This window comes from Myxine glutinosa, chromosome 1 (genome assembly GCF_964187855.1).
Source record: "Myxine glutinosa chromosome 1, kmMyxGlut1.1, whole genome shotgun sequence".
Taxonomy (NCBI): Eukaryota; Metazoa; Chordata; class Myxini; order Myxiniformes; family Myxinidae; genus Myxine; species Myxine glutinosa.
The window spans coordinates 278,006,234-278,030,030 of NC_136261.1; the positions used below are offsets into that span (position 1 = coordinate 278,006,234).

The 23,797-nt window shown below is 43.2% G+C and overlaps 1 protein-coding gene across 7 annotated transcripts in view; it reads right to left on the bottom strand.

The window, feature by feature from the left end:
* Positions 1-23,797, bottom strand: part of LOC137437950 (Na(+)/H(+) exchange regulatory cofactor NHE-RF3) — a 46,021-nt gene that overhangs the window by 666 nt on the left and 21,558 nt on the right. For 4 of the 7 annotated variants that reach the window (XM_068132737.2, XM_068132755.2, XM_068132772.2 and 1 more), the window contains 4 exons: positions 15,300-15,461; positions 11,762-11,889; positions 7,432-7,618; positions 5,211-5,482 (listed from right to left, as the gene is read on the bottom strand). In XM_068132737.2, coding sequence (XP_067988838.2) covers positions 5,211-5,482; positions 7,432-7,618; positions 11,762-11,889; positions 15,300-15,461 — 749 coding nt within the window. The remainder of the gene's footprint in view (positions 1-5,210; positions 5,483-7,431; positions 7,619-11,761; positions 11,890-15,299; positions 15,462-23,797) is intronic. The other 3 variants (XM_078766299.1, XM_068132788.2, XM_068132781.2) reach the window with 1 other exon arrangement.

Genomic DNA, 23,797 nt, shown 5'->3' on the forward strand with positions numbered 1-23,797 from the left:
TCTCCTGCTTTTTTGGAGAAGCACTCTCCAGGCCTCGCATCGTTGAAGAAAAGTGGTGCACAGAACACAACTCCACCTAAACCATCACCCGTTTCCCGTTCTTCCCCAACTCACACTTGCCCTCGTTGTGGTCATGGTTTTACTTACCTGGGGAGCCTCAGCAAGCATGTGCTTTATGCTCGTCAGGGCAAAGTAGCCGAAAACGTGGGCCCAAAAAAGACAAAGCAGGACCAGGTTCAAGCAAGGAGATTAAAATCCGTAGCATGTAGTGGGAACATTGACATTTCACCCCATCACCGGCACTCAAGACAGTCATCGACCCGGCAGTCTGGCCTATGGTCATGAGACAACCATTTGTCCATCAACCATTTGCGAAACCATTTGCGACAACCATTTGCGAAAAGGTCATGCAAGTAGGGTGGAGTCCTGCTTTGTGCTCTTGGTTTGTCTCCTGCTCGTCTCCCTGGTTCATTGTCCTGCCTCGTACGGGTTCGTCGTCTTGCCTCATACCGATTAATTGTCCTGCCTTGTACTCGTTCGTCTTCCTGAATCTGCCATTATTCGAACACGTTCCGAGGGAGTAACAGCCAGTTCGGTTAAGTGGTCGGTGTTAAGACTGCTGGACACGACAATATGTTACCTTATATACAGATTTTGAAGCCTGATGAAGGTTAAACCACAGAAGGTTTAATAAATTGTGGCATTTGTATGGAAGGTGACAGGTTGTCATCTTCTGATTGAGTAAAAAACATAATTGGGACTCTTAACTAAAATTTGATAAATAATCAACAAGAACATGCATTTTAAGGCCATTTTCCCTGCTGGAGCGGGGGTTAGCCTTGCGGTCCCCATGACAATCTTCTCCATTTTGCCCTATTTTCTGCATCTCTCCTTGTTAACCCCCTTGCCCACATTTCTTCTTCCACCATCTTTAGCCAAGTCTTTCTCGGTCTTCCCCGTCCTCTACTTCCTTCTACATTCATTTCCATCACTCTTCTCAACCAGTCATTTTCATCCTTCCTCAACACATGACCAAACCATCTCAACCTGTTCCTCTTCACAGCATCCATCACAGGCTCTATTCCCATCATCTTTCGCAATTCATCATTTGTCTTCCTCTCTCTCAACGATACTCCGCACATCCACCGAACCATTCACATTTCCACCCTCTCCAGCCTTCGTTGCTGCTCTACGTTCATTACCCATGTCTCGCTCCCATAAATCATAACACTTCTCACACATGCAGCATACACCTTTCCCTTCAGCTTCAACGACACTCCCCTCCTCGTCAGCACGCCACTCAGTTCCCGAAACTTCTTCCATGCATATCTGACTCGAGCAACCGTTGCGGAGTCTGATCCACCTTCTCCATTCAGCACGTCTCCAAGGTAGCAAAATGTTTTCACACCTTCCAGCTTCACGCTGTCTCCAAGATCCAACTCAACATTTCCTCCATCTGCAGCTCCCTCTGTGCACACCTTACATTTGAATGTAGCTGCCACACTGGTTAATGACCCTCTCGGACCACTGCATTTTTGATGAACCCACTCAGCGCACATTGTACATTGAATGGAGTTCACTCCGACACCCTTCCTGCACACAGCACATGGCCACTTCCCAGTTCTTTCCACCTCATCACATGCTTTTCCACTTGCCATCACCTTAGTCTTTCCGATATTCACCTTCAGAGCTTTTGTCTCCATACATTCCTTCCACTTGTTCATCTTTTCCTTCAGTCCATTCATACTTTCCGCAATCAACACCAGATCATCTGCATTCAACAACTCCCACGGTAAACCCTCCTTTACGTTCTGAGCCAGCACCTCCATCACAGCTACAAATAGTAGTGGACTTAGTAGCAACCCCTGATGCACTCCCACCTTCACCTCAAACTCACCACTGTTCCGTCCTTCGTCCTTACAGCTGTGCGCGCTCTTTTGTACATTGCCATCACTACTCTGATCAACCATTCCTCCACTCCTAACTTCCTCAATGCCCATGTCAATACTTCGCGTGGAACCCTATCGAATGCTTTCTCCAGATCAACAAACCCAAGAAACAACTTCTTCCTCCTCTCCATGTACTTCTCCTGCAACTGCCTCACAATAAAGAGCGTGTCTGTCGTTCCTCTTCCTGGCATAAATCCAAACTGCATTTCGTAGATCTTCACCTTCCTAGTTTAGTGTGAAGAAAGGGGTATCGTGCACCCCCCGGAAATCAACTTCTAATCAACGTCTCTAGATCAGAAAAAATGCGTAGAAAACGATGAGCTATGTTAACAAATTGTAAAAATGTCCCACGTATCATTTTTATGCAAATTAGTGCCGCCATTACCGAAAAATCTATTTTTCACTATATCTCAGCCATTACTGCAGATAACTGAACAAATAAGGTGTCTAGACCCATGTTTTGAGGGTCAAAGATCACAATAAAACTATTCTTGAAGTGACCACATGTGTCCATGGCATACTAGTATGCAAATTAGTGCCGCCATTACCGAAAAATCATTTTTTGCCATGTATCGGCTAATATTGCACATAACTACTACACAAGTAAGGTGTCTAGACCCATGTTTTGAGGGTCAAGGATCATTGAAAGACCATTCCTGAAGTAACTATGTGTGTCCTTGGCATGTAAATATGTAAATTCTGAAGTGTCGACATTACCGAAAATTTGATTTTTAGCTGTATCTCAGCCAATATTGCAGATAAGTTGACAGAGGGGTTTTTCAGTGTTTTTTTAGGGCAATACTTTCACCAATGTAAATTCTCTTTCCCATTGTCTTTCCCATTCCAGATAAGCAGTGGTGATAGAAGTGGACATTAAGCCATCATGCCCAAAAGAAAACGTAACCAGAGCGCAGATCCTGCAGCCCCCAAACACTCCCCGCCTACATGCATCCTTCATGTGCTATCCACGTCTGATCATGATAGTTTTACACCCCTCAGTAAAATCAAAGGAACTGCAAGTGAAAAACTACAGCAACTTCATAAGATCCGGGACCAACGTCTCCATCAATCACATAAGTCCCCATATCGTATGCAATCAGTGTGCGACCAGATTCCAACAACTCTCCCCTATGATCTGGAAAGTGTTGGGTATCACCGACAGTGTTATCAGCACTTTACTGTCAACCTCAATCGTCTGGGAGGTGATACAGAACCAGAAGCATCAACCTCGCAATGGCATCACTCCCCTCGTAAATTGTCTTCAGCGGGTTCCGCTGGACCCATCGTCCCACCAAAGTGCATTTTCTGTGACAAATTTCTTTTTCCTTATCCTCCTCTCCAACACCCTTTCCAATACCTTCATTCCATGCTCCAATAACTTTATCGTTCGGTACGAGCCACACTCCAGAGGGTCACCTTTCCCCTTGTATAGAGGGACGAGGGTACTCAGTTCCCAATCCACTGGAATGCGGCCTTCTTTCACCGCCAGATTACAGATCTCTGTCATTCTCTTCACACCCCAACTTCCTGCTGCCTTCAACATATCTCCCACAACTCCCGTCGGCCCTCCCGCTTTTCTACTCTTCATTGCTTTTATCGCTTCCTCAACCACGACGTCCTCTCCCTTCACCTCATCACTACGCCCTCTCCCTTCAATTCACCACGACGTCCTCTCCCTTCACTTCACCACGACGTCCTCTAATAATAAATAATATAAATATAAATAATCAATCAAAAGGTGATAATTTAGTTGAGGGGTTGTGGATGCCTTTTAGTGAATTGTTCTAGTAATTTTTCTGGCAATAAGAGGCAGGTTTTCCCATTCCCATTGATTGCCATATCTGATGTAGTTTAAATGCTCCAATGGCAGCGAGGTGCTCCATTTGAAACTGTTTGTTCGATATATGTAGCTTTTTTGATGCCTAGGATCCATCTTACTATAATTCACCAAATGACCGTTCTTCCGTTCCCAGGTACCGCAAAAACGGCTGAACTATAGGCTATATTGTTTTTCCAATTTTTTCCAATTTTCCAGTTTTTCCAAACACGATGGAATAATATTTACCGATATGAACAGTGATGTGGCTTTTATTGAAATTCTACAAATACTGTTTAGATTTTGATGAGAATTATGAACCTGCCGCAAATGCGGAAGTGGACAGATGACGGCAATGCGCGGCTTTGATAATATCCAAATACAACCGTCATTCAATCCCTGGTGTTGGGCTAGCGGCTAGGGTGCCAGCTTAGGATCCAAGGATCCTGGGTTCGAATCCCGGTCGATCGCTGAATTAACGCCAGGGGGGTTGACTCAGCCTGTCATCCTTCCGAGGTCGGCAAATTGAGTACCAGTACACTGGTAATTCCCTGTTTATCGTAAAAAGGCGACAAACAGGGTTGGCGGCAGGAAGGGCATCCGGCCGTAAAACATTGCTTCAAAAAGGGGACCAAAAAACAACAACAACCACGGTCCCCGAAAAGGCCAACCCCCACTTTGCGGGGAAAAATGGCCTCTAAACGGTGGTTAAATTCAATCTAATGTTAAATCGTTAAATGTTAATCGTGTTAATCGTTTTGTTAAAGTATCAATTGATGATTGGAATTGAGTGAATACAATTACGATTTTGAATTCGTAATTGTATTCACCCAAACGTACGGAACTTCACATCAGGATTTAAATATTTGTTTATGTCACGAATGTTGTTAAAAGTTTATTTTTGATATGAATGTTATTTAATTTGTGATTGGAGTTATGCTGTTTGGAATGAAAAAAGAGATATTGAGTTCAAGTGAATGACGAAATGCCGTGACAGTTTCTACTTTCTAAACGTGAATTCGCAGATCGCCATATGCAGATTCGCCATTGACTGGGTATGGAACAAATGTACCCGTTTGTTTGCAAACGGGTACGTTTTTCATGGAAGTCCTTCACGAACTTGCTGTCCATGTCTGACGTGCGACTGAAGGTGCTACAGGAATGTGGAATTTATTGGTTTCATGCTTTAGCATTCACCGTTTCTGCATTGTCTGTTTGCTTCTGGCCTCCCACCCGTGCATAGCACGGGTATCTCACTAGTAATAAAAAATTGCATTGATGTCAAAGCCAGTGACCAATTGCAAATTAATAGTAGGATTCTCCACTTATTCTTACATATGTAATTCTATATCGTCCCAAAACCTTATTAAACAACAAAAAAGTATTTAGCATTTGATGATTTAAGAAAATAATAAGCTAAATTTGTTTTCATACTGTTCAAATACCTTCTGGTACAAATCGTCTGTGGCTGGATCTACGACAAGAAGGGTGACACAGTCTCCAGCTAATCGTATCCACTGGACCACTTCTGCATGAGTAGCTGGATGGGGACGTGGTCGGGTGTCGGCGGTCCGATTCTTGTGCTGAGAGGATTGGGGGAATATCACAGGATGTGGTGCCTCCAATGGGATGTCGTTGACAGAGATGAGACGGTCTCCATTCTGAAGACTTTCTCGCTCTGCTGGGCTGTCCTTTTCTATGTCCATGATAAATTGGCCTTTGAGGAGAAGGTTGGAAAAAGTATGTTTTCTTTAATCTTATGCTTCTATCAAGTTAGTTGGATGGTCCTTCCAATAAATGAGTAGGTTCGGTATGCAGCATTATGAACATCAAAATTTAAAAAATGCAGACAAACTGCAATTAAGACGTTGTACATATACATAGATGCATAAATACGTACCTGGTAAAGGCTAGAGCGAGCAAAAGTCTCTTGATTTGTAATTATTTATTTCACAGGTGGAAGGAGAGACTTATTTCACATCAAAAAGACCAGATACGGCTATAAGTAGTTTAAGTGCTTATGCACTGTTCGTTGGAACTTTTTGAACCCTGTACTAAGTACATGTGCCTAGTATAAGGTGTCTGTGTACAACTGCGAGGTGACAGCGTTGTCCAATTTAGATGATAGCTTGGTGTAACGCATGTCAACCTTTTTGTTCCTTTCTGTGAACTGGTCAATGCTGGGCAAGTGTAGAGGTTGGTATGCACATCTCCCCCCTTCCATCCATATGGGGTGGGGGGGGGGGGGGGGGGAGGGTGTGGAGTGGTAGCCCCACTCAGCTGTCTATCAGTAGAGAGAGATCTTTCTTTCTCTTTCTCTTTCTTTCAAATCTCACTCTCCCTATTTCTCTTTCAATCTTTCTTTCAATCAACCTTTCTTTCAATCAATCTTCCCCTTTCTCTTCCCCTTTCTCTTCCCCTTTCTCTTCCCCTTTCTCTTCCCCTTTCTCTTCCCCTTTCTCTTCCCCTTTCTCTTCCCCTTTCTCTTTCCCTTTCTCTTCCCCTTTCTCTTTCCCTTTCTCTTTCTCTCTCTCCCTCTCCCTCTCCCTCTCCCTCTCCCTCACTCTCACTCTCCCTATTTCTGTCGTTTTAGCCGCTAAAACAGCGCCAAGTACCGCTCGCTTCTGTTCCTGATCAGCTACCGGCTCACAAAGGCACAAATCTAGGGTACTTTGATCACCTTGTGCTTTCCTTCCTTACTTGCCTGGATTTTGTGTGTGTGCATGCTTGTGGTTATGATTTGTCATCTAGTGGAGAACATGGAGTATCATGTTATTGTGGTTTCATTCATTGTTGTGGTGGCTTTCCATCCAAAATTTTGGTTTGTGTCTCATGTAATAAATTATTCATTACCACCACCAACGATGGAGGACTGTAAGGTGGATATCTTAAAAAGTTATGGACAGATTCAGATGCAACTTGGTGGACCTATTGGGTATGTGACAAGAACGAATTAATTAGATTTTGGTGAAGATCCGGATCTGGATCCCAGATTTTTTTAAAAAGTGATTCTTCACCATTGAGAAACAGGCCCAAAAACGATGTATAGCACGATATCTTAAAATATTGTGGATGGATTCAGACGAAACTTGGTGGATAATTTGGGTAGGTGACAAGAACAAGCCAATTCGATTTTGGCTAAGGTCCAGCTGCAGATCAGGCCGAGCAGTGGGATACAAAAAGTAAACTATTCCTGGTGGAAGTATGCGTTCTACCATGTGCAGTTCGAATTTCTTATTGAATTGTTATGCACCTCATGATTGCTCCATTTTGCTGTGCCAACGTTTGGGTATGATTTATTATCCATGGAGAATCACAAGTAAAGTAATCCTGATTTATAACTGATGTGGCGCCAGACTGCTCCGAAGCATGGGCTGACTGACGTTCATTGCTCGCCGTCAGTTCGTGAGTAAAAGTGACGACTTGGTTCTAACCTTGGTGCTAGCCTCCAGTGAGGTGGGCAACCGCTGCAGTTACGCTTATCGGGTGGTGGCCATCCACGTGACAATATTATCATATGGTATAATAATTACAATGTTCAATTTCAGATCTCGCATCCAATGTTCACTTTTTCAGCCATTCATAACTCAAATGTAGCACCATCACAATGAGGGCACTATATGGTCACAAGTGATAGGTTTGTGTTTGGATTGTCGGAATACAAACCCATTTTTGTGCTCAGTTCTTGCAGATAGAAACCATAGCCTTCTGGCCCACACTTCAAATGGACCAGTTTTGGCCTCAGAGGCAAGGCAGACAACTGGGAATGTATTGCCAATGGCCAGTCAGCCAAAGGAGAGCAATGAGGAGGACGTTGACAGAGCAGCAGAGCTGGATTGACAGTGCTGCAAAGCTGGGAGGGAGGAGGGTGGGGGGGTTGGAGGTACATAAAGATACGTGACCATTTGAGAGCATTTTTTTAAGAAGAGGGGCTGGAAATAATATCACAAGGTGAAGGAAATCTATCATTTTCAATTATTTACAGATCTATCAATGTGGCTATTTGCTATTTGTGCATGGTCACCTGACTCACCTCCATGGGGTGTTTTCATAACCATGGGTAAACAACAGATGATTTTAGGAGGAAGATCTCCACCCCATGCTCCAGACATCATTATATCAACAACGGACCATGTTCCCAAAAAAGGTAATTTTATATTGGGACAATCGGACAACAAGTTCACAACAGGTGAATTTAATGAAAGACAACATTTCATTAAGCATTGCACTCCACAAGGTTCCCTTACATTCCTACAAGGAGCGTTGTTATCTCCTTCAAAAGTAATTCCAAGTTAGCTCCTTAAAAAAAGAACATGTGAGCAGGAGATCGTGGCTGGTGAAGAATATGATAAAAAGATGTGATTTTCTCTTGGGAAGAAATGGTGGGTTGTCTTTGGATGGAACGTCTTCTCAGACGGAGGTTATTGTCCCCCGTCGCACCGCGGAGCGAAAGGGGGACTATGGCTTTCCCGTCCGTCCGTCTGTCCGTGCGGACTTGCGTGCGTACGTGCGTGCGTGCGTAAGCGAAGGACCGAATTCTAATTTGGTGTGTGGGTGCAACTCGGCATAAGGAAGAACGCTATTGAAAATTGGGTCGCCACGTCAAAATCCAAGATGGCCGCCTTGCGTCTTCCACTTTGTCAACTCGCATCACTTCACCGACGGGGGACCTAGGCGTAACGCTTGTTGACGGAGCCTTCAGCAGAGACATGCAAGATGTGGTTGGACCATAGACTTGCATCCATCAACTCGGCTGCGCCCTCCCATTCAGCACATACAGACCAGATAGCCACATTAGAAAAGCTTGTCCGCCATCACCATTCCGGGTAACCGAGCTCGGAGAACCCGGATGTGCTCGGATGCGTTTTTGCGAGAAAACTCTGTGGAAAGTCCTTGACTCTAATCCACTGGTTCTACATTATTAACTCGGTTTCCCTGCCTTTTTCAGTATCACATGTATTTACACATTCTCTGTTAAAGGTGCAGTAGTAGTGGGAATGACAGTAGTGGGAATGAAGGAAAATGTTGAAGGAAAGTTTGTAAATTATTAATTAATTGATTGACATATGTGGGAAAATTACATGCCCAGACCAGGAATGGAACCCAGGTCCTCTGGTGAACCGCACCAATGTCAATTAATTAGTTATAAACCTGTTCATTTATTTTAATTGTTAATTAAATGATGGGTTTCATGGAATCCAATAACCCTGTGATTCCCAGTGATTCCCTCAATTTGACGTAGATATTGACATCATTAATTGATATTTCCCCCTTTTAATAGTTTAATGGAAGATAAAATAAATGGGTTCCCAACCACGCTCATTCGTGCTATGTTAAAAAGGCTTCTGAAAACTAGCCTGACTTTTCACCAGGTAAATTAAACTCGTTTTTAGTTCACCTGGAATTTAGTCAGTCTGGTGAAGTTATATGTGATCGAGCAGAGTCCGTAGGTAAGTGAGTGAGTGAATGAGATATACATTGTGATTAGCTATTTTCATTGTGACAAGAGATTTTCATTGTGATTAGCTATTTTCATTGTGACAAGAGATTTTCATTGTGACAAGAGATTTTCATTGTGATTAGAGATTTTCATTGTGATTAGACATTTTCATTGTGATTAGAGATTTTCATTGTGACAAGAGATTTTCATTGTGACAAGAGATTTTCATTGTGACAAGAGATTTTCATTGTGACAAGAGATTTTCATTGTGACAAGAGATTTTCATTGTGATTAGAGATTTTCATTGTGATTAGAGATTTTCATTGTGATTAGAGATTTTCATTGTGATTAGAGATTTTCATTGTGATTAGCTATTTTCATTGTGACAAGAGATTTTCATTATGACAAGAGATTTTCATTGTGACAAGAGATTTTCATTGTGACAAGAGATTTTCATTGCGATTAGAGATTTTCATTGTGATAAGAGATTTTCATTGTGATAAGAGATTTTCATTGTGATTAGACATTTTCATTGTGATTAGAGATTTTCATTGTGATAAGAGATTTTCATTGTGATTAGACATTTTCATTGTGATTAGAAATTTTCATTGTGATTAGCGATTTTCATTGTGACAAGAGATTTTCATTGCGATTAGCGATTTTCATTGTGACAAGAGATTTTCATTGTGATTAGAAATTTTCATTGTGATTAGCGATTTTCATTGTGACAAGAGATTTTCATTGCGATTAGCGATTTTCATTGTGACAAGAGATTTTCATTGTGATTAGAGATTTTCATTGTGACAAGAGATTTTCATTGTGATTAGCGATTTTCATTGTGTTTAGCGATTTTCATTGTGTTTAGCGATTTTCATTGTGATTAGCGATTTTCATTGTGATTAGAGATTTTCATTGTGATTAGCGATTTTCATTGTGATTAGAGATTTTCATTGTGATAAGAGATTTTCATTGTGATTCGAGATTTTCATTGTGATTCGAGATTTTCATTGTGATTCGAGATTTTCATTGTGATTCGAGATTTTCATTGTGATTAGAGATTTTCATTGTGATTAGAGATTTTCATTGTGATTAGAGATTTTCATTGTGATTAGAGATTTTCATTGTGATTAGAAATTTTCATTGTGATTAGAAATTTTCATTGTGATTAGAAATTTTCATTGTGACAAGAGATTTTCATTGTGACGAGAGATTTTCCTTGTGATTAGAGATTTTCATTGTGATAAGAGATTTTCCTTGTGATTAGAGATTTTCCTTGTGATTAGAAATTTTCATTGTGACAAGAGATTTTCATTGTGACGAGAGATTTTCCTTGTGATTAGAGATTTTCATTGTGATAAGAGATTTTCCTTGTGATTAGAGATTTTCTTTGTGATAAGAGATTTTCATTGTGATTCGAGATTTTCATTGTGACAAGAGATTTTCATTGTGACAGGACATTTTCATTGTGATTGGAGAATTTGGGAGACATGGCCAAAAACGATATATACACAAAGAATTAAGTTAAGCACCCCCCCCGTTTTTTTACAACCTCGCACATTACAAGTTTGTTGTCGTCAAAACAGTGTAATATACCCATGATATTGCTATATTTTCTGGAGAAGTGATATTATGGTCACATAAAAACATAACAATCATGCCGTTTTCAATATTTTATTCTGAATAATTTAAGGTGAAATTTTTTGGGAATTTTAGGCATATTTTCACCTCAATTTAAGTATGGAGCTATAGGTCCATCACGGACACAGTGTGGATGACGTTTATGTTTTCTAACGTACAGTCATTGTTCTGAGAAGACCTCTAGCGATCTTTGCGTCAATAACGTGTGTAGGACCCACGTGATCGGATCACTGACTCAACCAATCACTTTTTTTCACTTTGATCACTCAATTTCATCAATGGATAATTGCTAATGTCATACCAATCATTATTTGATCTCACATACCTTAGAATATATGCCAATGTATACATATACACAAAGAATATATATTAGGGGGTGCTTACCTTAATTCGTTGTGTAGGGGTGCTTAACTTAATTCTTTGTGTATATAACATGATATCTCGAAACGTTGTGGACGGATTTGGACGAAACTTGGTGGAGATGTTGGGTGTCTGACAAGGACGATTCGATTCGATTTTGGTGAAGATCTGAATATGGATTCGGATATGAGAATTATTTAATTTCCAATTGATTCTTCACCACTGAGAGACAGGGCCAAAAACGATATATAACATGATATCTCGAAAGGTTGTGGACGGATTTGGACGAAACTTGGTGGAGATGTTGTGCATGTGACAAGGAATAATTGATTCAATTTTGTTTGAGATCCGGATCCTGATTAGGCTAGTAGAATCTTTTAAATGTAAACTGTTCACCTAGATACAAAACGTAACCTGTTCACCTGGCGGAGGTACGCTCTCTAGTGAGTGCCGTTCTAGTCTTGAAAATGTTTTGCTGAAATGTTTTTCAAAAACCTGATTCTTAAGAATGAAGGGCAAATAAATCAACAACAACATAAATAAAGATAAAAGAGAGACCTTTTGAAGAACATGTTCTCGTTTGTCTCCCACCATCCTCTCCCCATTCACTTCCACCACGTAATCCCCATCTTTGATTCCGGCACGCCATGCTGCACTCCCATGTGAAACTTGGCACACCACGCATCCTGAACAAACAGTGAACTTCAAGTTCTAATTACAATTTTCGCAAACTTCAAGCACTTCAATTTTACATTCTGTATACGGCATACCAATGACTGAAAATATTACAATGCTAATTATTCCGTGGTTTTATTAACGAATCAACACAACCATCTGATTAATTACAGCCCTTGGATTTATTACGTATGCACGGAGAGATGGAGGAAAGCTGATCAAATTTGTAAAATGTAAAAATGTTGGGTCACTGCACTGAGCTCTATAACATGGAGGAACTACTGGGCCACTGGCCAATGAGAGTGCATTTGCTGATGAGGCCATGCGACTGCCATATTGGAACACACTATCGACCAAAAGTTCCATAGTAAACAACATGGGTAAAAAAATCACAGGTTACCATGTTTGAAAATAAACCAAGTCTTAAAAAAAAAAAAAAATAGGGCTTTTTCATGTTGTGGTGAGTACCAAGATGGTTGCAGTGTCTTAATATGAGTGACCTTATGCACATCCCACTTCTGACACCAGTTTTATTGGTTATTGCTTTATTGGTAAGGCCAAAGCCGTGCGCGTGCTCTCGTGGGATCCGAGGCCATCCCGCCCGAGTGGGAAGGGCATGAGGTCACTCACAAAACACGGTCACTCACTCACAAACAAAACAAATCACAAAGATGGAACAGGAACACAGCAATCCATTACAATGGCGGCTGCTGACTTCATTTTTTTTTTTCAGCAAACCAATGATCCAGGTATATTTATATCGATGGGTCACCGTGTTTGCGTTTATGTCTTGTGGAATTTGTCTTTGGCTCGTAAAAGTTTAATCACAACAGGGAATAAGTTATTTGATGGCAATTGGATGACAGTTAGTAAGGGAAACATATGAAAATCTGTTAACTAAATTGTTACCAAAAAATTTCTTCACCAATATGTTTGTAAAGGTGTGTAATAACATGTGTTAAAATGTTGAAGGTCAACTCCCGTGGGAAACCCAGAAAAAAAGCTGTTGAATTCGGGTACCGAAAAATTATTTTCGAGAATTTTTATTTTTTTTAATCGGCCCTTAAGTAACTTATGAGGGGTCAAATAAGGGTTTTTCATGATTCTGAGTTGATTGTTAACATTTATATTTCACCACAGACACTCCTTTGTGGAAAAATAATTTCTAAATATATCTCATTTTCTACTTTGCAGGACATGGAGTCTAGCAATATGGATGAGGACGTTACTCCACCTGTGCTCAATTGCTTCATCTGTGCACGCTCGGATACACCAGCTGAAAGGCTCATACAGGCAACTCCAAAGGGATACTCAACTTTATTGAAACAAGCAGAAACTGTCGAAAATGTTACTGTTGTGGAACGTATGAAGGAGGCTCAAAAGGAAGGAAAACTGAGGTACCACCAGAAGTGTAAAAATGATCTGTACAACAACTTTGTTGCAACCACCAAGAAGTCAGCTCAAGCATCAAAGGCAGAGAAAGAGTCATCAAAGTTGAAGAGAAGACGCACTACTTGTGAGTTCAGTTCATCAACTGGCTGCAGTTCTAGAAGATCACAGTCAGTTGACCTCCTGTATAAGGATGTATGCATTCTTTGCAACCAACCAGCCCAGCTCTACAAAAATAATCCAGCACAAGCTAGAAAGAAATACAGAGTGCCAGATAATTTGACTGCAGATACACTGAAGGCAAGCTTGCTGAAGACAGCACGGAGTCGCGGGGATGACTGGGGCACTGAAGTCACTGGACGCCTGGAAGGGATCAACGACTTGGTAGCAGAAGAAACACTGTACCATTTGCGATGCAAACTTATGTTTGCGAGAGGTGACAGTTTGTCCAAGACTGATGAGGAAGGAAAAAGGAAGAGAGGACAGAGGAGTATTGATGAGGAGCGAGAGGCAGTTTTTATTGAATTCTGTGAATGGTTACACTCAGAATTAGAGCATGGGGTAATGAACATGGACCAAGTCCATGAAAAGCTGCAGGAGTTTGATCAGTCACCAGAGAAGAGCCTTTCTTATTCAAAGCATTGGCTAAAGATAAAACTTCTAGAGAAATACGAAGACACCTTATATTTCACAACACAGGAAAGAAGGGCAGATGTACTCTGTCTCAAAGATGGCACCGACAATATTCTGCGAGTGCATCATGCTAATCTTGACCATGGAGATGAGAAGACTCAGATCATAAAGACGGCACTCAAGTTCATATCCAATGATATTGCCTTGATTGATTTAGGTCCAAAGTCATACCCCACCACACACAGTATGACTGACATCGATAGTCAGCTGACACTTGTTCCTGCAACCATGGACGAGATACTACATTGGGTGAAATTCGGTACAACATGTTCTCAAGGAAGGCAGCGGCAGGAGTGATCAAACCAGAGACTCTACCTCCAACAGAGGGTGCAGCTGCACAACATTCACTCCGTGCCTACCTGCAGACCCGGGACTGGATCCTTCTACAGAGCATGTCTCTGAACCCCAGTGACTATGGATGGACAATAGGTGTGCATGGGTATGAGCCAGTTCCAACACTGGACCCCACGGCTCCTGAGGAGCTATTGCAGTTCACGAGCTGTAATTGTCATGGAGATTGCAGCAACCGGCGATGCAGCTGCAAGAAGAATGGGGTCACGTGCATCTCGGCCTGTGGAGTCTGTAATGGCATTACATGCAGAAACTGCAGTCATGATGTTGTTGAGTCTGAAGAAGACATAGACAATGACTGTTGAAACTTCTGACATTGTGAATGAGAAATAACTCTTGAGTATTATATATGTATGTGAAATAAAAGCTACTTTGTGTGTAAATGTAAAAGTGAAAATATAAATGTTAACAATCAACTCAGAATCATGAAAAACCCTTATTTGACCCCTCATAAGTTACTTAAGGGCCGATTAAAAAAAATAAAAATTCTCGAAAATAATTTTTCGGTACCCGAATTCAACAGCTTTTTTCTGGGTTTCCCACGGGAGTTGAACTTCAACATTTTAACACATGTTATTACACACCTTTACAAACATATTGGTGAAGAAATTTTTTGGTAACAATTTACTTAACAGATTTGTGAAATATCTCATAAAATGCCCTTACTAAGTTTCAATTTTATCTGGAGAAATGATGTTCATTCGCTTTGTATCTCCATGAAGGTGTCAAACATTGTGCTTTCATCTGTCCAAATAGGCTTTAGCCCGTCCCCTTACATTGGTCCAGAAGAAAAGCAGAAAAGAATAAAATGTGGGAAGAGATTTGAGTTAAAGGGGAAGATGCATGTCTCATGTTGGGCATGGGAGAGGTGTATAAATTCCACCATTTAGGGGTACGTAATAAATAGATGGTCTCTCATGGGGAAGCCTTGAGTTAGGGTGATTAATGTCTCGAAGGAGTTCCAACGGAGCATCTCTTTTGAACATACCCTTTCCATTCTTCAGCTGTAGACCCTGTGTCCAAAGGTCCGGTTCGGGCAGAATACAAATCCGCACCAACGCTTCTGTGTGATGTGTTACCTCTGGAATTTCATTTACTTCTTCTTCCTTTTCTGGGTCAGTTGTATTGGTCTCTTCAACATCAGGAGGTGCTTGCAGGTCAGAGAAAAGACATTCCATGATTATGGCTTCGTGATGTTTGATTTAAATGTCACTTTTCTTGAAAGATAAGGCAAATACGATATTGGTGTGTGTGTGTGTCTGTGAATAAAAGAGAGAGATAGAATTGTGAGGAACAGAAATGAAAAAACGAGGTGTGTGTGTGTGTGTGTGTGTGTGTGTGTGTGTGTGTGTGTGTGTGTGTGTGTGTGTGTGTGTGTGTGTGTGTGTGTGTGTGTTTGTGTGTGTGTGTGTTAAGGAAGGTGGATTAGTAACTTATGGGGCATTCAAAGAGTCCAAGACACAAAAACATTATTTTAAAGTCTTAATGACTCTCTTTCTTACTACAAGGGTTGGCAGGATAGCATAGTTAGAGCCCCAGAGATACAGGTAGGTCGTTGAAGTCTAATTTGTATTGCGATAAGTGGCCCAAAGCCACCGCCTCCACGTGGCGAGAGTCGGAGCAGTAGCGGAAGCTGCTGTACCAAGTAGCGGCTGGGTCCTAGAGGGATCTGGGGAAGCACCCCCCTTTTCCCTCTATTTTGCCCTCTTAAATTCGGGAGAATTATGAGTAGGGAGTTCGAGGGTGCTGCTACTGCGGCTACCCCAGAGGGCAATGCACCAGAGCCAGGAGGGGCTCGGGGGTGCGTGGTGCATACATGTCAGGACCGTGGAAGAGAATTCGGGACGAAAATTGGGCTCGTGCCAATGAAAATTTCTAATCATAATGAAAATCTCTAATCACAATGAAAATCTCTAATCACAATTGGGTTCACGCTCGCGCCAAGCACCCTCAGGAGTTCCACCAACGCAACCTTCCTGTTAGGGGGAAGCCGCGGTGGGACCCTGAGGAGGAACACATGATGGCGCTCGAGGAAGTCAGGCTGGTCACTGGTGGATGTTGATTCATCAACCAGGGGCTAGTCGAGAAGTTCCCTGGGCGCTCCCTCGAGGCCATCAAAGGGAAAAGGAGGCCGAAGGCCTACAAGGAGTTGGTTCTACAACTCCTTGCAGAGCCTAACCAAGCACCATGACCTCAGCCGAGACGTGAGCGCCCACCAGCTATCCGTCGACCAGCTGGAGGAACGGGTCGCTTATCTGAGGCCGAGCCGGGTGGGGCAGCACCCGGCTCGGGTGCCTCGGTGGAGGCACCCGGCCCTGAGGCCGAAACGTTGAGTTTGGTGGAGTGTGCGTGTTGGAGAGGACAGATGTGGGTCTTCCTGCGGGGGTTGCCCCCGGGGGGGCCGTGAGTGGAACGAGCTTTGCTTGGACCATCTCATTGGTCATCTGGGGTCGATCTCTGGAGGGGACCTTGTTGCGGAGCTTGAGGCCTATACCCAGGGCATTGCCTCTGGGTTGCCTGCTGAGGGCATTGGACATCGTGGTGGCATCCCCAGGGGTGGCCCTCGCGGTGGAGCGAGAGGTGGAACTCACGGGGATGGCCCAAGGAGGGGATTTGAGGGGCGGCCTGGTGCGGCTCGCAGGGAGAGATTGAGGCAGAAGGGTTCTCCTAAAGCAGCTCGACAGACTCATTATGCTGCTGTACAACGATTGCATGATTTAAATCCTCGCCGTTGTGCAAAGCAGTGCATCGATGGCACATGGGCCGAGCAGGGTGATGACCTGGATGGGAGTCAAATGTTTGAGTTCTGGGCTGCGGTCTTCGGAGGGGGATCACACCCAGATCTCAGGCCTGTCAAAGTTTGTGCACCACAGTGGGGGGTGGTTCGTCCCATCAGTCTGCAGGAGATCCTGTGGGGCAAGGGCCTCCTGAAACACGGGGCCCCGGGTCTGGACAAACTGTCCAGTAGACTGGTGAAGGCAATACCGAACTCATGTCTGTGTAAGTTGTACAACTTCTGGTTGCTTTGTGGGTTCTTGCCCCGGTGCCCTAAAAAGCATCGGACCGTTTTGATCCCCAAAGTAGCCAGCTCCGTTATACCTTCCAACTATCGGCCCATCACAATCAGCAGTTACCTGGTGCGACTTTTTCATAAGATACTCGCCAGGCGGTTGTCGGCGGCCTTTGATCTACATCCGGCGCAGAGAGCATTCAGGTGTGGCGATGGCGGTGCGGAGAATGTTAATATTCTCGATGGTATTCTTTGGGATGCCACGCACAGCCTCAACCCCCCAAGTACAGTCACGTGAAAAAGTAGGTACACCCTATGTAAAGTTTTGACTTTTTCAACATATTTCAACATATAGCTATTTGATCTTCATTTCAACAATATTGATAGACAAAGGAGATATAATATAACAAATATCATGAAACATTTACATTTTGTAATCCATTGTATAATTTAAATAAACATAAATGCAAATTTCGCATGTGGAAAAAGTAAGTACACCCCTACATTTATCACTACTTCAAATCCCTAAAATTAGAATCAGGTGCACCAGCTCAGGTGCAAATAATTAGAACATCGTTGGAGAGGATCTTGGAGGAACCTGTCTTATGTAAAGCTCAGACCTTTAGTTTGGTTTGCTCTTTGTTGTTGAAGTGTGCAGCGTCACTATGCTTAGATCAAAAGAGCTCTCTGAGGCCTTCAGAAAGAAGGTTATAGATGCCTATGAGTCTGGGAAGGGATTTAAAAAGATCTCCAAACAATTTGAAATCAATCATTCGACTGTCCGGAAGATCATCTACAAGTGGAGAAGATTCCAAACAACTGCCAACTTGTTCAGGCCAGGCTGCCCCAGCAAGTTCAGCCCGAGAGCAGACCGCAAGATGCTGAAAGAAGTCTCTACGAACCCCAGAATATCATCACAAGACCTACAGGTAGCTCTTGCCACTGTTGATGTCACAGTGCACGAGTCTATCATTAGAAAGAGGCTGCACAAATTTGATCTACATGGGAGGTGTGCCAGGAGGAAACCTTTGCTGTCCAGAAAGAACATCAGGGCAAGACTAAAGTTTGCCAATGAACACCGAGGCAAAGACCAGCACTTCTGGAACAATGTGCTCTGGACAGATGAGTCAAAGGTAGAGCTATTTGGCCACAGTATCATAAGACATGTTCGGCGAAAACCAAAGACAGCATTTGACCACAAGAACCTGATACCAACTGTAAAGCATGGTGGTGGAAATATTATGGTTTGGGGCAGCTTTGCTGCATCAGGGCCTGGGCAGCTCACCATCATAGAATCCACTATGAATTATTCATTGTACCAGAGGGTGCTTGAGGATAATGTGAGGCCATCTGTCGGAGAGTTGACGTTCAACCGATGGTGGACCTTGCAACATTACGATGACCCTAAATATACTAGTAAATCCACCAAGGAATGGCTGAAAAGAAAGAAATGGAGGGTTCTGGAATGGCCAAGTCAAAGCCCAGATCTAAATCCCATTGAGAGGTTGTGGGGGGATTTGAAACGAGCTGTGCATTCAGGAAACCCCTCAAACATCGCACAGCTGAAAGAATTCTGCATGGAGGAGTGGGCAAAAATTTCTCCCAGTCGATGTCAGAGACTGGTAGACAGTTATAAGAAACGCCTACTTGAGGTTGTTTCTGCCAAAGGGGGCAATACCACCTATTAGAGCCAAGGGTGTACTTACTTTTTCCACATGCGAAATTTGCATTTATGTTTATTTAAAATGGTACAATGGACTACAAAATGTAAATGTTTCATGATATTTGTTATATTATATCACCTTTATCTATCAATATTGTTGAAATGAAGATCAAATAGCTGTATGTTGAAATATGTTGAAAAAGTCAAAACTTTACATGGGGTGTACTTACTTTTTCATGTGACTGTAAAATGGAAGAAGCCGAAATATGTAGTTGTAGTAGTAGCCAGGTTTTGAAGGAACTTGTGTAGCAATCTCGAGGCTACACATGCTCCCTTTATCAATACTTTAAGGCAAGTTGCTTAGCATCCAAACATACAAACCAAAGTTTGACTATTTAGCCGGTAACAAGCGAAATAAGAGCCAAATCTGATAACTTCATGTTGAGAATATTATTTACAATAAAAAGTACCTGTTCCCAGTGACGGGAAAACGTTAAGTTAATCGATCAATTTAAATAATTTCATGAATTAAAAAAAAGTTAATTGTTTTGCAGTCTTGATTTCACTTGGAGCAAAAGCTCTGAGTTGCAGAGGGGGGTTAAAGTATACATCGAGTATACATCGACATTAAAGTATACATTAAAGTATACACACCATAGTGTACATCGACATACAGAGGGGGGTTAAACCTTTTTCTCCCTTCGAGCTTCGAGTCCACGAGGCCGAGTCGCCACTCCCGTAGCGAGCGTGCGAAAGGGTATCTGGTTGAGTCCCTACGTACCTTCGATACACACGCCGCCACGAGAACGGGGACTGGACCTCACACTGGTCACGCTAATCTAACATGCCGAGCGGTTCGCGTGTCACATGACCCGTGCCATTAATTCCTATTGAACCCGATTTGAGCGGTTTTATTCGTGCGATGCTAGGCCAATGGTGTGAAATGACGTGCACGGTCAAATGGAAGGCAGAACACAGGTTTATCTATATAATAATAGCGTAAGGACTCGACTTTGTTATCCCTTTTACGCCGCAGCCAGTGACCCGATGCCCACGGCACTAATGGATTTACGATCTACGAACCGTGCTCTTTGTTTATCACGTACAGCCATACTCGAAAAATCTGAATTTGCCGACGTTGGGGCCCAAAAGCATCCGATTAACTGCCGATACGACGCCATCTTACGACGCCATTGTATTGGCATCTGCTGGGCGAAGGCGAAGCAAGCCGTCCGCTGATTGGACAGGCGAAGGCGAAAGCAAGCCGTCCACTGAGTGGACAATCCAGAGCATGCATTTGTGCCGGTGCCGGCGATCGTTGTTCATAAACGCACTCTTCATTCTCATCTTTCTTCCTAACTCTTACTCGGACAAGCAAATCCCCTATGCCATCCATAATGGTACACTCTATCCATACACCACATCCTCCCTTCCATGGATGTTCCACGGGTTTCGGCTAGTTATTATTATTTACAATTGATCAGGGTGAAGAGACACAGAGCAGATACTTAGTCAATCTTACTTAATCCCCGGACAAGGGCCCACTCACTCAAGCAGGGAAAAGAAGGAAGGAAAGGTACGTGCTCCAAACGCGCCTTGGCGCCGTTCGCTCAGGATAGCTCGCCGGGCGTGGCCCTCAAAGTGTTCGCGGCACATGTGCAGGGAGCTCAGGCAGGGAGATCGTGCATCTATGGCCCCGGGAGGGACCGTCCTCACAAGCGCAATTAACAGCCGCAGAGCGCAGGGCGCAGGGAGAGTTCGTGCACAGAGAGAGCTGGGGGCAGAGAGCTATTGTTCACAGAGAGCTTCTTCACACAGAGATCGTTCACACAGTCACTGTCCCTTCGACACTCTGACTCTGACTCTCACTGGGACTCTGTCAACGACTGGGGCACTCTCACTCTGACTCAGCTCTGACTGAAGCTCTGACTCGTTCTGGGGTGGGAGGCCTGGGGCAGGGTTTTATAGCCCCACCCCAGAGTCTTACCCGAATGTTCCAAGCCCCTCCTCTGGCTGCTTTTGTGAGCCACTCCCCTTGAGCTCCGATTGGCTGCTCGCCGCTTACCGGCCACTCCCCTGTAGCTCCTCCCTTGGGCCTGCCAGACTTGTTCTCGGCCCTAGCACATGGCATTCTAACCCAATTGAGCCCTACACTTACTGGCCTGCTCAACGCATACTAACACAGGAAAGGACTATGCTTACATTTAATAAGAAATAACTAAACTAAAGCGAGGCTACATGTTGTGGTGCAACTACCTACGAGGGGGGTTATCCTGTATTCTCAAAACTGCAACAATATATACATACAGTATAGACTATAGACAATAGTGAAAGATCAATTTCAAGTTGGATTAAAATATTGGATCAAGAGATATAAAGTACAGCAGTGGTTAAAATTTTATTGAAAAATAATGTTATGTTTGTGGGGGGTAAACCATGAAATACCTCAGTCGAAATAGAATCGTGTTGGTTTAGAATGCTCCGTATGTCGCGTAGAGGAATCTCGATGTATCTAAGTAAGCCGTCTGTCCGGGTAAGAGCGTTTGCATTTTGAAAAAGGGGGGGGGAAAAAAAAAGGTGCCTCCTCCTTTTTTCAAAAAGGCAGGACGCCAGACATGTTTTTTTGTTTTTTTGGCCTAACCAACACCTAGCACATTTGCCGATCGGCACGTAAATCCTGCCTCACGACCGCTGACGTCATCCAAACATTCCCGAACCACAACTGGACTCCACCCACCCCCCCCCCCCCCACCCCCAACGACTAGGTGGCGAGGAGGCCACATCCCGGCCGTCGGGATTGGTGGAGGCGCAATGGGCTGATTGAGTAGTGCTCGGTGATTGGACAGAGTGTGACGTCAGCGTGGAACATTCAAGAGCTGAAGAAAAGAGAAGCTGTCTCTTTGTCTTGCTCTTCCCTGGTTCTGGAGTTCGTTTTTGGAGGCAGTCGCATATTCTCTCTGTCCTGGCACTCGTTGGAGGCGGACGCATTTTCTCTTTGTTCTGGCTTGGTCGTGGGCGGTGGCGCATCTTTAACTTGTGTGCGTTTGTGGAAAGAGACTGAACAAGAGAGGTTCGGGGCAGTCAGCAGTGTGAGAAGGACCTCACGTTGGGACATCTAGGAGCGCGATTCCACGCCATTTTGTGCGTTTCCCGCGCGGTGGTTTGCAAGCAACGACCAGCAAGCCTTCCCAGTCATTTGGGGACACAATCAATTTTGATTTGTAATATAAGAAATAATATAATTTGTCATATAATTTGTAATCGACCAATAAGTGCCGGCCGGCTTGAAACGAAACATCATTTATTTTTACTTTATTTTTTCCTTGTTTGTATTCGAGTCTGAATGGAGACGTCTCAATGAGGAATTTTAGTTTTTATCTCACCTTTCATTGTTACTTGCATTTATTTTCATTAAATCGGTTATTGTCGCATTTTATCCTTTTTATCTTGTTTCGTTTCTTTGTTTGTGGGTTCGGATAACCCCTGCGTGTGTTCCCGATTAGATGAGGCTCGGGCCTACCCGCGCGCGCCAAAGATAATCCCGCCAAGGTTCGGAGTACGCCTCGGAGTTTAAGCTCATTCCAGCCATCCGTCCCCTTGGGGATCTTAATCCCAGGCTACGCGACAATAAATCCAGATTTACATTGGCTGACAATAAAGGGGCTTTGACAGAACAATATGGCATACTCTTGCTCTTGCATTTTCCATTATTATTCTCAGTGCAAAGCAAAAGGATAAAACGGTGTTTGCTTACCTTTGAGTTATCAGATCCTACCTGGGTTTGATCATTGACCAAATAGGACCAGACGAAAACCGCCATCTGGTCGTCCGGTGATACATTAATAAAGCGCAGTATCGTTTTATTCAGGTGAGACAGGGTGCTTGCACTGACTTGTGGATGTTACAAATCACACAGTATTATTAGCAGAGTTGGACTTTGGACCTGAATCTTGAACAATTTCCAAATGACCTTTATGCGCTTGACTGACTATCTTACGCCACTAGCAATGAGTCACGTACACATGGTGGAGGGAGGAAATTAGTAAAGGTAATTTGGAAAAGTGAAAATAAGGGGAAGGAGTGAAACCGGAAGGGGCAGAGAGTGGGGTTGCGAGATGTATTAAAGACTGATAGAATACTGTATAGTTCAGAGATAGTGTACTGTAGCATGGCAAGGAATGGTAACCCTTTTTGCAGTTGTTGTCAATGTCAGGCCTGCGTAGTATTTTTTGAATGATGTGCACGATGATCGGAATTTCCCAATGAAGGAACTATTAAAGATGGCAGCCACATTTGTATCACAAATCTTGTCCACCATTTATAATTTATCCTATTTACCAGTTATGTTATGTTACACAACCCCATGAATCCTGATTGATTCATACCAAAGACTTTAAAAGGTACTGCGACATTATTTCTTGACACAGCATTTAAAAAGGATAGAGCACGGATAAACAACCATAGGTTGGCAATCATTGCACAGTGAAGCACAGGATTGATGGAATGGCCTCTTCCTGCATTGAAGTTTCTTGTAAGGGAACTAATAGTGTGAAATTACTGGCAGATCACTGGCACTTGTATGATGTCTTCATCGAATGTTTGAACTTGGAATTACAGCTTTCGTACCACGTGGTGACAAACACACACACACACACACACACATACACACATACACACACACACACACACACACACACACACACACACACAAATATACACGCATGCACACACGTGTACACACCCATACACACACACAAACACACACAACATACCCACACACAACACACACACACACATACACACATACACACAC